A 13772-nucleotide genomic window follows, 5' to 3' on the forward strand; every position below is an offset into this window, starting at 1 on the left:
AATGTCCTAACTGAACTAAGGCCTAATCCTGGCTTAATCTAAGCCCTGTCTGTGAAACCAGACCTAGAACTTTTACTGGAATTGATGACTCGTAACTTGTTACACTGTGAGGTACCAGTACTTTTACTCAAGTAAGGTTTTCAGGTTCTCTTTACACCTCTGGTTAAAACAGTAGTGGGCAGTATACACAGTGGAACATTATTTAGTGCTTTAATTTAGGATCCCAATCGGGACAGCCAAATCACTGGGTGTCCCTTTTACATGAAGAGAGGAGGATAATTGGGAGAAGAGAACAAAAGCTAGAAATGCTGATCTGGTGAAAACAAATGTGCTTCTGTTTTGCTTTCCCGTTAACATCCAGATTAAAGGGTTAGTTCACCCAAAAAAAATGTTCTGTAATTACGCACCCTCATGTTGCTCCAACTTCGTAATACTTTTGTTCATCTTCGGAAAACAAATTAAGATATTTTTGATGAAATCTGAGAGCTGTCTGACTCCTTCATAGGCTTCTAGGTAATTGCATCTGCCGGCCCGGAAAAATTAGTAAAAACATAGTTAAAATAGTCCAAGTGACTACAGTGGCTCAACCTTAAGTTCATCAAGTGTCAAGAATACTTTTTGTGCGAAAAAACAAAAACAAATAACGACTTTATTCAACTATCATTTTATTCAGTGTGGGCATCTGACGTGAGTTCACGAGAGCTCCACGACGCATGCGTGAGAACTGAGAAGATGACGCTCACGATCATTTGATGGGAAAGCGTCAAGCCATTAATTTTGGGGGCATTGGTAAGGCACTTTTACATTTTCTCGTTGGTTTCTCATGATTCGCACATCCAGGAAATGCACACTGTAGCCACTGTTGTCACTTAAACTATTTTAACGATAATTTTACTAACTTTTCTGGGCTGGCAGATTAAAATACCTTGCAGCCTATGGAGCAGTGAGCCAGCTCTCAGATTTCATCAACAATATCTTCATTTGTGTTCCAAAGATAAACGACAGTCTTACTGAGTTGGAACAACATGAGGGTGAGTAATTGCTGACAGAATTTTCATTTTTGGGTGAACTAACCCTTTAAGTACCGGTATACTGTTTTATGCTGTAATTAGGCTCTGGTTTGTTTGACTTAAATGCAATAAAATAAGGGACCAGTAAGTGCATTAATGCTATCAAGACAATCAGTGCACTGGCCATTAAAAACAAATACAAGCAATTTCAATTATACAGTACTACTGTTATCTACTATAGACGTGTGTGATAAGAATCACTGAGGTTCATCTAAACCTCATGCTCATTAAGGCACAGCAGTGATCATAATTGCATTGGGAATCATGTCCATATTTATAGGACATGCACGGTAGAAAAATCTCATTATCACTGATATCAAAATTTAGACAAATTGTTATTTTTATACCACCGATAACCAATATGTCTGATATTATAACATTCTTTGCTGTTGTTAAAAAAAGACCTTAGTCAAAATATCCAATTTAGAATCTAAAGTAAAATCAGACATCAAGCAAATCAGACCAAAACCAAGTCTACAATTATAACAAATATTTACATATTTTCTTCAAATACTTTATGCTGGCTTTATTGGCGTTTACTTGCTGGCTGGTGTATAACAGAAGTAAGGTACACCACAAAATCGTTATTAAAGGGTTATTTAGTAAAAAAAAAAAATATATATATATATATATATATATATACCGGTATATATATATATTCTGATATTGTTTACTCACCCTCATGTTGTTCCAAACTTGTATGACTTTCTTTTTGTATGTGAAATGGAAGTCACTTATCACCAAAACTGTTTGGTTACCAACATTCTTCAAAATACATACTTTACATTTCACAGAAGAAAGCCAAAGAAAGCAATACAGGTTTAGAACCACATAAAGGAGAAAAAAGGATGACAGAATTTTTTTTTTTTTTTGGTGATATATCCCTTTAACAAAAACACTTAATTCAAAATACATTCAAGAATATTAAAGGCCAATTCACACTGCACCGAAAGATGCCAGCCAATGGCAACACTTTGTCAGGTGTTGTCAGAGAAGTGTGTTACCCGTGTCGCCACCTGTTGGCGTTGGTTGGCACTTGTTTTCACCAATTGAACAAGTTCAATCGTTGTTTGTCAGGTTGTGGAACATCTGAGAAGTGACATACTGTAATCTGGTGATTGTCCGCACTGTTTGGCATCGGTCAGGAAAGCATGATCCCTAACTTTAACACTTATAATTAGTTGATAGGAATGTTGTTACAGAACCAACAAGAATATTGATCCAGGCACGTGCAGAATCACTGTAAGCTAACAGCTATATGTTCTTTCTTACATAAACCTTGTCATCAGAAAATGCCCTTGTTTCCATCGTAACGGTAATGCTCCTTGACAACGCCCAAAGGATGGCCTATTCTAAACCTAACTATTCCTATTCTTTACTTAGTTTTTCCCCTGTAGTCAAGCAATCTTTTTACTTTCACCAGCATGAACAAGGCTATTAGAGCAGACATGACGAATGTTAAAATAAAGAGCAAAAAAAAGAACGCTGCCTCGCCATCAGCATGGAAATTCACATAGAAGTCTCTGCGGTTGAGGTAGTCCAAAAATGAAGCGTGGATCTGGCAGACTGTACACATAGCAAGCAGCACATGAAACAATTGATGACCTTGACCTAAGAAGTCACAGTGACCTGGGAACCAGCGCTCGGGAACAGGCTGAGTGAAGAAAAAAGCGCTGGAAAGAAAGAAAGCCACTTGGCCAAAGTGAAAGAGCAGAGCAGGGCTGCTTTTGGAATCGCCTTTCGCCCAGGAAGGGAACCAGGTGATAAAACGATGGAACACAGGACTGGTGTCCCAACTGTAGGCTACGGCTGAAGGCACCACTTGGCCTATTTTACGGACCCAGGGAGGAAGGCTGTAATTGCGATACTTCCCGTAACAGCAGCCGAAGCAAGACAGGCAACACAAGAAGCTAGCAATAGGCATGAAAAATCCTCGGACACATGCATGCCAACTTTCTTCAATAGCATAGTAGTAGTGTGCCACTGCGCTTCCATACTGATACAGCGACACACCTACATAATCCAGGTAAAAGAAGGCGTAATGGCAGAGTTCCGATTTTCCTGCCAACAGGTGGGCCACGGCGCTAAAGGTCATGTAGACTGTTGACGACAAGAGAAGGATGAGAAGTGGCCAGGAATGAGGATCGTTCATGAAATCTACGGTCTCCGATAACTGGACAGTTTTTATGAGGACCACTAGTGCTCCGACAAGGTGCGTCCAAACATTGATAGTCTCGTTGTGCCGCTGTAAGAGCGACAGGAAGTAGAAGCGCCAGTTCCGGTGGAGCGCCCTGTAGCCAGAGTAAATGTAGCGCTCACGGAAAAATTGGGGCACCTCCGTGTCACACAGGGTGTCGGTCTTGGAAGGCAGGGACTCGGAGAGCATCTGGGGAACTCGCCTCAACTGCTGCAGATTGATGAAGAGTCGGCCAATCTGCTCCATAACGATTGTTGCCATGGTAATCTTTGGAGTACCGGGGAAAATAAATTTACATTCCAGATACCGACAGCCACACAATAGTCCAGGCCAGAACTGACGACACACTGGCGTATCTGGGAAATCAATAAAAAAAAATATCTGTGAAGGGGAAAAAATATTTACACCAATACAGTGTTTAAAACAATTGTTCTGCCAATAATATAAAAAAAATGCAATATTACACATTACTATTAAAGCAACACCAAAGATTATTTTGTACCTTAAAATAATGTTTCCAGAATCGTTTCAGTGGTTCATCAACTCGTAACAGGGTGAAAGGCACTTCTGCATTCGCTTTGCGGCCCTCTATCGGCTATAACCGCACAATGCAAGTTTGCCAGATCGGGTAGCGGATCTGTAGTTCGAATGAGACATAAGAAACTACAAATTTGACTTGCTTTACGGCAAGCGTTACAATAGCCGATAGGTGGAACAAGGCTCTGAGTGGAGCGTACTCAGCCGGTACATATAAAATGTAAGATACCTAGCAGCCAGGTAACTTTTGAATTGTAAAATAAAAGGAAGGGTATGATAACGGAGGAGACGAAGAAAAGAAAACAGGAGCATGATAGAGAAAGAGCTTGTTTTTAAATTTACCATTTCACACACACAAAAAAAAGAATAGCAAGCAATTTCATTATTTAGTTTTTCTTCATTTCTGATCATACTTTCATAAAATCATGCAACATACTCTACCTTGTCTGTGAACATTGTTATTTCCAAAGCCGGTGCTGGATAAACAAATAGCATGTGTGCGATGGTAGGCTGCGGTAGGCTAAATTATTTACGACAACGGTAATGGACAATACCGCTTCCAACCTGTAGGGGGACCGAAGAGGAAAAGTGCTTTGGTGTTGCTTTAATACTGAAGTTAACTGTAACAGAAATGTGAGATGGCACCAGCTGCGTTTGAATGAAATGACATTAAATAAGAGAGCATGAGTTTGCAATGTGATGAGAAAAACATGAAAGAATTGCTGGCTTCAGATACCTGGATGGATGAACAGTCTGTTATACAGTGTTGTTTTTGACGACGGTCATTAACGGGTAATAACAGACCATGGAAAGTATATTAAATGTATAGTAGACAAATAATATCTCCAAATAATCTTTTTTTTTTCAACATCATGATTCTGGGTTAAAATGTACAATTAGTAACTTTTTTGCAGTTCATTTAAACTCCTGCAGTGACAAAATGACAAAAAAATTATCTCAATTAATTTCACCTAATTAATATACAATATATATATATATATATTATCATAATTTACAGAAGAATTACATAAAAATAAATAGTGAAAATGTCACACCTAAGGACACTTTACACTTTCTTCATACAAGAATGTTATGATAACTGTCATATATATCTAGTTGAACTCATGAAACTCTAGATGTTATGAAATTCTAGATGGCACAGGCTCATAGGTCCTTTACATGGCACTCTGCTGGTTCTGCAGCCAATGAAATTGCTTGTTGCATTTAAATTGTGTGGTTCAGTGCTTGCTAGTCCTCTGAACTCATCGACCTCCCCCAGCTCCACCAAGATCTGCTATGGGATTAATATGATTAATCCAGCAGCAACATATCTTACATGCTCACAGCAGCATGTCCATACTTGCTCTGCAGCTGCAGCCTGCATGCATAGTAGATAGTCCACCAAGACCAAATACATTAACACTGTCATATCCATTAACGTGATAAAAAAATATTTTGAGAGTTGTCATGGTGAAATAAAGACACACAGGAAACCACATTTGTGTCACTCAATCCCTCCCAGTTTCTGTAGTCGAAGAGCTAAGGGGTTTGGTGAAAGGTAACATCTAATCTAAGTCACCAACATAATTGTTCAGAGAAACTTAGAGTTTAAATCACTTATTATGAGTTAATGACGGTTCTAATTCATCCAAAACTTAATATAGTACTGCCGTTTGCTCACCATCAAGTTGTTGCAACTGAACAAAACAAGAGGAAGTTTGTTTAGGCTAATCTTTCTATAAAATAAAACCATAGACTGTTAAGCTGCGAAAAGATAGCTAATTTTGACTGACAACTGAAATTATTATTTATGGAAAACCTTTTCATCTGCCACAACTCTAAAATTTCATTCACACACACACACACACACACACACACACACACACACACACACACGCAATGGATTCATTTAGATAGAGTCTGTGATTTCCAGTAAATGGTATTGAACCTAAAAGAAAATGGCCATCAAGGCCAAACTAAAATAAATAATAAGTCTACAGAGTCATGGTCTTATCTGTACCTTATGTCATTGAACACATTTCCAGCTCTTCACTTGCTGCTAAAGAAAATCGTAAAGAGTAGATCCAAACTTTAAGTTTGTATCAACTAATGTTTATGCATCTTATTGTAAAGTGTTACTAAGAAAAAAACAAGGGTTTGAAGAAGAAAAAACATTTGAAGGTAGCCTAAATTACATTTCCATATCTAACCATTAGATAAGACCTGGCATGCCATTTTCTAATCTAGACATTAGCAACAGGTAGTCAACAAAGTTGAGTCTCTCATATCGATGAAAAACATTTAGATATATAGGCTATAATCATGGGTTCTTGCGTTAAAAAACAAAACAATTTGATAGTGTATTCCAGCATTTCATTCATGCGTGAAAAGAGGCCGAATTTACTGTCACAAACGGTGTTATATTATGTTCTAAATCACAATAAAATTCAATCTTAAAACACAACTCGGTGAGTGTAATCACAAACAAGCACATGAGATGCGCCACAGACCAAGCTCCTAACACGAACAGAGAATAGAAAAGCACAGATGAATGTATTTACCTTCTTTGGTGTCTTCCGCAAATCTGGCACCGCAAATAATTCCCGAGTGGAAACTGACTGGATATTAAGTGACTAGCTGTTCTCTTCCTTATGTTTCTCACTAGCCACGCCTTTTGTGTCGGCGGCATGCGAGCTATGGGACGTAACAAAAACGCTGTCAGTTAGAGAACATATTTCTTCACATTGATGTGATAATCTATCCTGAAACCGAAACGTTTGTCTTAATGACACATAATAATAATAAAAAAACTAAAGCAATAAAAAACGGTTAGAATTACCGATTAGATTGTTGTTTGTATTAGTATTAGTAGGCTATAATAGTGTATTGTATTAGCTGTCCCATTTTTGTGCTCTTTGTTTTAATGTAGAATTTCAAGTTATGGCTTAACACATGCAGCATATATATATATATATATATATATATATATATATATATATATATTTATATTTATATATATATATATATATATATATATATATATATATATTTATATTTATATATATATATATATATTTATATATATATATATACTTTTTTATTTTTGTTGTTTACTGTCACATGTGTGTTTTCTCATTTGAGGCTATATGTCATGTATTAGGAACATTTAATGTTTAAATAGAAGAGTCTGTGTTCCACAAATCGTTTAAATAGAAGAGTCTGTGTTTTGTATTTGTAATATTGACTACATGGCATTGAACAAAAGTCACATCAAGACCAAGCTAAACTTATTAACGGTAATGGTCTTGTCTTGCACTGTCTGGTCTCTTGACACATAGGCCTATTCAATCAGTTAACATAAATCTGACATTTCCACTCATTGGTGAAAACAATCTTGAAATGAAAAAGTCTTAAACTGCAAAAAAATATTTAAAAAGTGATAAAACATACTCTAAAAGCTCCAAATGACAGATCAGCCACAACATTAAAACCACTGACAGGTGACATTATTATATTGTTACTGTTGCTCCTGCCAAGGGATGGGATATAGGCAGCAAGTGAACAGTCCATTTTTGAAATTCATGTGGAAGCAGGAAAAAGGCGGCAAGTTAAAATATCTATCTAATTGTCAGGTGTGAGTCAAGAATTGTGAGGACTTCGGCGCAGAGAGCTTTAAATGGCTTTATTTAATAAAAAAATAAAACACACGAGGCAAACACATGAGTGTCTGTCACCAAACAAGAGAGACCAGTCAAGGTGACAGGACCCTTTTTCCCACCAGAATGGTTCATGTTCTGGAGCCAGGGCCTGTTCTCATTTCTCAGCACAATGAGTTTGCCGTTAGCTGCACACTATGCAAAATTGTTCTGGAATGGTTTCAGGAACATAATGTCAAGTTCTCCAGGGCTTCCCCAGTTCTCAATCTCAAAGACATGCGCTGATCCAAGTTTCTGTAGACTGAATGCTGAACCTTTTTAAAGGGAACCTTCTTTCCTCTGCTCAGATCTTGGTTAATTCAATGCTATGCAACTCTAATTCCTCCAGAATATGTACAGAGGGTGGTTGAACTTTATGGGTTTGACTTACAAAAAGAGGAACATGAAGTGCATAACCAAAGTGTTGCAGCAAGAATGACTAGGCCTACATGTGAAATCATCCAACCTTGCACATCATGTGCTCCTTATCGATCTTCTGTCAGATGGCTTCCTGTTTTGAAAAAGCTCTTTAGTAATATACTGTAAACAATCTTTTCATGATTTATCACAAACATTTTTCTTTCGTCAAAGCAACTTGATTTGTGTGGTTCAGATAACATCATATTTTGAGTTTCTGTTGAGTAAACAATCTCCTTCATTGTATTAACTTTTTTTTTTTTTCAATGAACTTAAACATTTTAAGACAACCAGGTTACTTATACTTTTTTAAGTTAAACCAACAATTTTTTTTTTGCAGTTGCAGCAAAGATCCTCCACTCACCCTGAAAGAAATTTCTACATTCTCTGCTAATTCATATGAAGAGACAAGTGGAAAAGTCTACTAAATCAAACAGGATATCCTGAGGTTGGGTAAACTGTAAAAAAAACAAAAATGTTGGTTTAACTTAAAAAAGCAAGTTACCTAAAATTTAGAGTTCGTTGTAATTAAAATCTTCACACATTAGTTATCAAAATTGATTTGAAATTGAATTGATTTGACAAAAGATACAAAGTTGTGATAACAAATTATGAAAATATTTGTTAACAGTGTATAGCTTGGCATATGCTGGAAAAGGACACATTTATTGATAAGGACCAGAGAGAGACCAATACTGATCCTCTACTTCCCATCAAACTCTCTGAAGACTGGCCCTTGTTTTTCAGAAAACAGAACCTGATGGGTTTAAGGAAAACTTACTGCTTCACGCATCCCAGTGAGTGCACCTTTAACATAAATTCATATTCAGGATGCTTTGTGTTTGTTAATTGATGCCCGACAAACATGAGACGTCAGTCATGGATTACCATTTTTCATCAGTTAACCTATAAATGTTTTGTTTTTCTAGTTTGGATGAAGCCACAGATCAGAGCTGGGCACTGCTTGCTTCGACTACATCACCAGCCAATAATATCAGAGAGACTGACATTGAGAAGAATGCCTACAGTAATACAAATATAAACTTATCTGTTGGACTGGAAGCCCTAAATGCAAAAGTGAGATGCAGGCGAGCTGATTCAGAAGTAGTGTGGTTAAAATTTTAAAAGAATAATTTTATTTCAGATACAAAATAAAATAAAATAAATATAAAATAAAATAAATAAAAATTCAAACTTTTGACTTGAGTTCTGCTGCCGCAAGTATATATGCAGACACAAACACTTGCGGAAATGCTAAGAGTGAATTTTAATGAGTTGTAGTTGGAACACATTTCATAACACAACGCCACACAAAATACAGCTTGCGTAACTAAGAGCCTGCGTGGTTACACTTGATTTCGATGGTCAACTTTCGGCATCAAGCCAGCAAAGTGGCAAGGAAACAAAAACAATCTCTTGCATTAATTTTAATCATGGCTTTTCTTAAAAAGAAAACTGGGAAAAAACAATGATGCACATGTGGAACAAGTGGTGGTTTGTTTGTTTTCTGACTAATTGCTTGATCTGGTTCTGCTCTCCTATTGGTTTTTGATTTAACAGTTGTCCAGGCAAAGTGACACTGCAGGACTGTGCGTAATCTTCTGACTGCCAGAATTTTGTCAAGGATAAAATTGTATCACAATGGCCATTATTCGGCTGATGGCAAACATGTCAACCTAGTTATCAAAGACTTTAGATTTTGGCCTAGGATCAGAGGAGTCTTTTAGGATTCATAAACTTTGTCTCGGATGGCCAAATTGTGGCCTAAATTGTCCAGTGTGAACCCTGTAGTAGACTGTTAGGTTGGGTTCGGGTTAGTAGAATAAGTTGACATAGTTACAAAGTTACTTAGGAGAATGTCTGTTGGGGGAACATCACAATAAAGTGTTAGCAGATATTAACAGTCTACTAATACTCTAATGAGAGTCAGTTGACATCGAGTTGCAAAGTTACAAATATACTGTATTTATACTGAGAGAGGGAGGCTCCACTCAACAACTTGGATTTGGGTAAAGACTGATTTTATCCCTAGAAAATAATTTTGGCCACCACTGTATATATATATATATAAATCGTAATTATTAGTGGCTGTGTGGGTCACGTCAATGACAAAAAGAAAAGAAAAGAGGGTCGCTCTTAAAAAAAGTTTGAAAACCACTGATGTACATCCTATCACCCACTGTCCAAACAGAAACAAAATATTTACATATCTTACCAAGCACTCCTTGATAAAGGCCCTATAGTTCTCCTTGAGGTATACACACAGGCCTTAATCACCACTTCTATCTTCAGGTCAAATCTGCTGCCCTAAAAAACAAAACAAAATTGCTTTCTGCTCTAGAGTATAGGCCTATACTTGGAAAGAAAGTCACTGACAGAGGGAAAGGGAGGAGAGCAGAGAATGAAAAAAGTAATTCAGGGATGAAAAGAGGGGGGAAAGGGACAAGACCAGAAGATGTAGGGCCCTATTGATTTGAAAATGTGGATGGAATCGTGGAATCCAAAAACGGAATTTAGGAATGAAAGGAGTTTGAAAGGTATGAAATATTTTATAACATATTAGATTTAACTGTATCATACTTTTGTGTGTAACATCTCACAAACTTAAAGCTAATGGTAAAACTAATGATTTCATTGTCAACAGAAATGTTTTTTCACCATAGAATACAGCTTCGCCTAATAAAGTGAACATAAAACTGTGACTGGGTAAGAAATTGTATCGTTATTGTTAGAAATGTCTTAACTAACGTTTAGCAGGATCCGTCAAAAGTTCTCGAATGGCGGCAAAAAAAGTTCCTCGAACACACAGTCCACAGCTCTCAGTAACATGCGCAAGTAGGCAGGGTCAGGCCACAAACTTAAATTTCAGTCATTAATCCAAGTAAATTCACTCTCATACATCTGCTTATCAATGTAATATTTTAATTGATCTAAAATTACTGATTTATGGTCATCCAATGAATGCCCATGAGCACTTTTTTGAGTGTAGTATCGAACTGGAGTTCCCCCTCCAAAACGCTAAAGGCTTTTTTAAAGGAACTAAACCTGAGAAACATCACACAATTTTTGATCTTCAGTTACTAAACAGAGAGGTGACCTTTATCTGGCAAAAAACTTGAACAAAAACTGTATGTTTTGACTTTATTCTGGTAACATATCTCATTATTACAAGCTAAAAGCTAAGTTAGCTGCAGTTTTGGCACAGTGCCCAGTCTGATCACCATGGCAACCTTGGCGCAGACAGAGTGCAGGGAGGTGCTTTACCCAGAGAAGTGCAGGAGTGTACAGGCCCAGAAAAAAACACAAAGAGAAAACTCTCAGAGACAACCCTGATTTTCTCTATGCTGACTATTCGACTCAATGGGGGAAGAATCAAGAACGTCATATTTTACACCACTCTGATTACTGCATGTAAATCAGCCATCTGTGAGGAATACAAGCACATCTTTAAAGAAGGAATCAGTCAAGGTGGAAGACTATATGCAAAGATAAAATGGTGGACACAGACAACCCAATTCTCACCATAACCTACTACTACGATTTCCCCCCCGCTGAAGGCCAGAGTAGAGGAGGAGAGAGATGAGCCTCATGTAAACGGCACAGACTTTGAGGAGGAAGCCCCAGCGATTCTTTCACCTTCACCATCAGACCGTCGACTGAGAGACAGTTTAGGTTTGCTGGAACTGGACTTCGCTGAATTCAGAGAACACACTCAAGTCAAACTCTCAGGCACACACAACATAAACATTTACTTCCAAGAGCTCAAAAATAAGCTCAGGCAGCTGAAAAAAGACATCAACTCCTTAATCACTGAACTCAGCAGAGCTCTCAGAGAACTGCAAGGAGAAAAACAAACTCTCCACGAACAGATGTTCAAGCTAGAGGAGGACAAAGAGAGAAAAGAAGAGAACGTCTCCAGACAGCTGCAAGAAAATTTGAGAGAGCAGTTACAGAAAAACACAAAAGACAACACACTTCACTACAGTAAAGCTCCTACTACACAACTACACAGACAGCGAGCCTGCCACAAACACACAGACACCTGCAGACACGCAAACCTCACCTGCCCACCCTCCAGAACCTGATCCAGATGTTCTCCTCCTCATGGACTCTAATGGAAAGTTCTTGGACCCGCAGAAACTCTTCCCACATCAGAAAGTCTCTGCAAAATGATGCAGCACAACTGGCTGCGCCCACCAGATTATTAGAGACTTCACAGGACACCCCTCATGTGTCATAATCCACACTGGGACAAATGACCTTCACTCGCTGCGCAACAATACTGCTGATGCTGTCAGAAAAATGGCAGAAATCACCAGCAAAAAGTTCTTATTTTCTGGATTATTATCTCCACACTTCTCCCACGACGTGACACACCACCACACATCATCCACAACATCAACGCTGAAATTTTCCGTAGATGTCCTGCACTCCCAGACGTGCATCTGGTCCACCACCACCACATCAGCCTCCAACACCTGTACGATGGACTCCACCTGCACAAAGATGCAGAGCGCAGCCCTGGGCCGCACCCCATCATCACCGAGACATCTGCTACCGCCTCCAGAACACTACCATCCTATTCACCCCTATGCCCAGACACATCCCTCCAACCCCGGTGAGTAGAGACGTCAGCTGGACAAGCATATCACATCATCCACAACATACACACCCACCTATGGCTCCCTACACACCTGTAAACCTGCAGTCACCAACTTCACGTCCACCTGCTGGCCGTTTGTTTGCCATGTACGTTTTCACATGTATACTATCTTCACATTATTTTCTCTGTCTTACTAAATAGGTTTATCTTTAAAAAAACGAATGGGTTCATTTTAAATACGTTGCTGGAATATTCAGGGTCTTCATTCTTCAACATTTGGTTCTAAAAGCACAGACCCAGAATTTCTGAAACATATCGAAGATGTTTATATTATAATATCTATGTGCCATCTACTGTCCCCCAGCGGAATCCCCTGACCATGAAGAGGAATATCTCAACAACATCCACACAGAAATCAGCCATTTCCAGGCCCAGGGAAACGTGCTGCTGTGTGGAGACCTTAATGCAAGAACTGGATCTGAACCTGATGACATAGATTCAAAGAGCAATGATTCTCACAAGAAAACTTCCACCGAGAAACAACCTTGATCAAACTGTGAATAAAAACAGTAGAGAGTTGATGCACCTCTGCTGAGCCTCAGGCCTGTACAACGGCAGGATCAGAGGGGACTCTTTAGGGAGGTTAACGTGCTGTTCAGGTCTGTATCAATTACATATTTAAAAAAGCAGCACAGTGAAAAAGCAGTGAATTGAAAAAGAAAAATGCAAAAAATACAAAAAAAATTTTTCCAAAAGATGAAAATTGGTTTGACTCAGACTGCTAAACCTTAAGAAAACAACTTAGAAAATGATAAAATCTGAAACATAAATAACCAAACAAAACTGACATAAGAACTGAATACTTTCAAAACTAAAGATATACAAAGACACAATTAGAGTGAAAAAGCAACACTATCTGACCAAATGTATACAAGAATTAGAAGATTCAATAAACAAAATCAGTTCTGGGATATGTAGAATAATCTGAGCACAACCAAATTTGAAAACTTGAAATCCCACCAAACCAACTCAATGACAATTATAATCTGATCAAAAAAAATCTACAAACTTATGAAGAGACAATACAAATTTTAAATAATCTAAATCCACTTGACTTCCCAATTACACATGAAACAAACTCAAAAGCTGCGTTGAACACCTGAGCTGCTGGTGGCGGTGCTCAAATGATTCAACATTGTACTTAGTTCAGGCTGTTTTCCTGACATCTGGATCCAAGGACTTATTACCCCAAT

The 13772-nt window shown here is 38.0% G+C and overlaps 2 protein-coding genes across 4 annotated transcripts; one reads left to right on the top strand and one right to left on the bottom strand.

Annotated features, from left to right (window-relative positions):
- Nucleotides 1–1942: 1942 nt before the first annotated feature.
- paqr7a (progestin and adipoQ receptor family member VII, a) lies at nucleotides 1943–6467 on the bottom strand. 3 transcript variants are annotated; one of them, XM_079589948.1, is made up of 4 exons: nucleotides 6366–6467; nucleotides 4246–4368; nucleotides 3770–3904; nucleotides 1943–3623 (listed from the first exon to the last, which is right to left on the bottom strand). In XM_079589948.1, the coding sequence occupies exon 4, from the start codon at nucleotides 3526–3528 to the stop codon at nucleotides 2446–2448; it is 1083 nt and encodes a 360-aa protein (XP_079446074.1). In that variant the 5' UTR covers nucleotides 3529–3623; nucleotides 3770–3904; nucleotides 4246–4368; nucleotides 6366–6467; the 3' UTR covers nucleotides 1943–2445. The 3 variants fall into 3 exon arrangements, with proteins under 3 accessions (XP_079446074.1, XP_079446075.1, XP_079446073.1); XM_079589949.1 differs by lacking the exon at nucleotides 4246–4368 and having other exon boundaries at nucleotides 6366–6454; XM_079589947.1 differs by lacking the exons at nucleotides 3770–3904; nucleotides 4246–4368 and having other exon boundaries at nucleotides 6366–6455.
- Nucleotides 6468–11235: 4768 nt separating this feature from the next.
- Nucleotides 11236–13232, top strand: LOC306987170 (uncharacterized protein). Its single transcript, XM_079591241.1, has 2 exons — nucleotides 11236–12534; nucleotides 12884–13232. The coding sequence occupies exons 1-2, from the start codon at nucleotides 12219–12221 to the stop codon at nucleotides 13066–13068; spliced, it is 501 nt and encodes a 166-aa protein (XP_079447367.1). The 5' UTR covers nucleotides 11236–12218; the 3' UTR covers nucleotides 13069–13232.
- The last annotated feature ends 540 nt before the right edge of the window (nucleotides 13233–13772 follow it).

Source organism: Phoxinus phoxinus (assembly GCF_949152265.1).
Source record: "Phoxinus phoxinus genome assembly, chromosome: 19".
Lineage (NCBI taxonomy): Eukaryota > Metazoa > Chordata > Actinopteri > Cypriniformes > Leuciscidae > Phoxinus > Phoxinus phoxinus.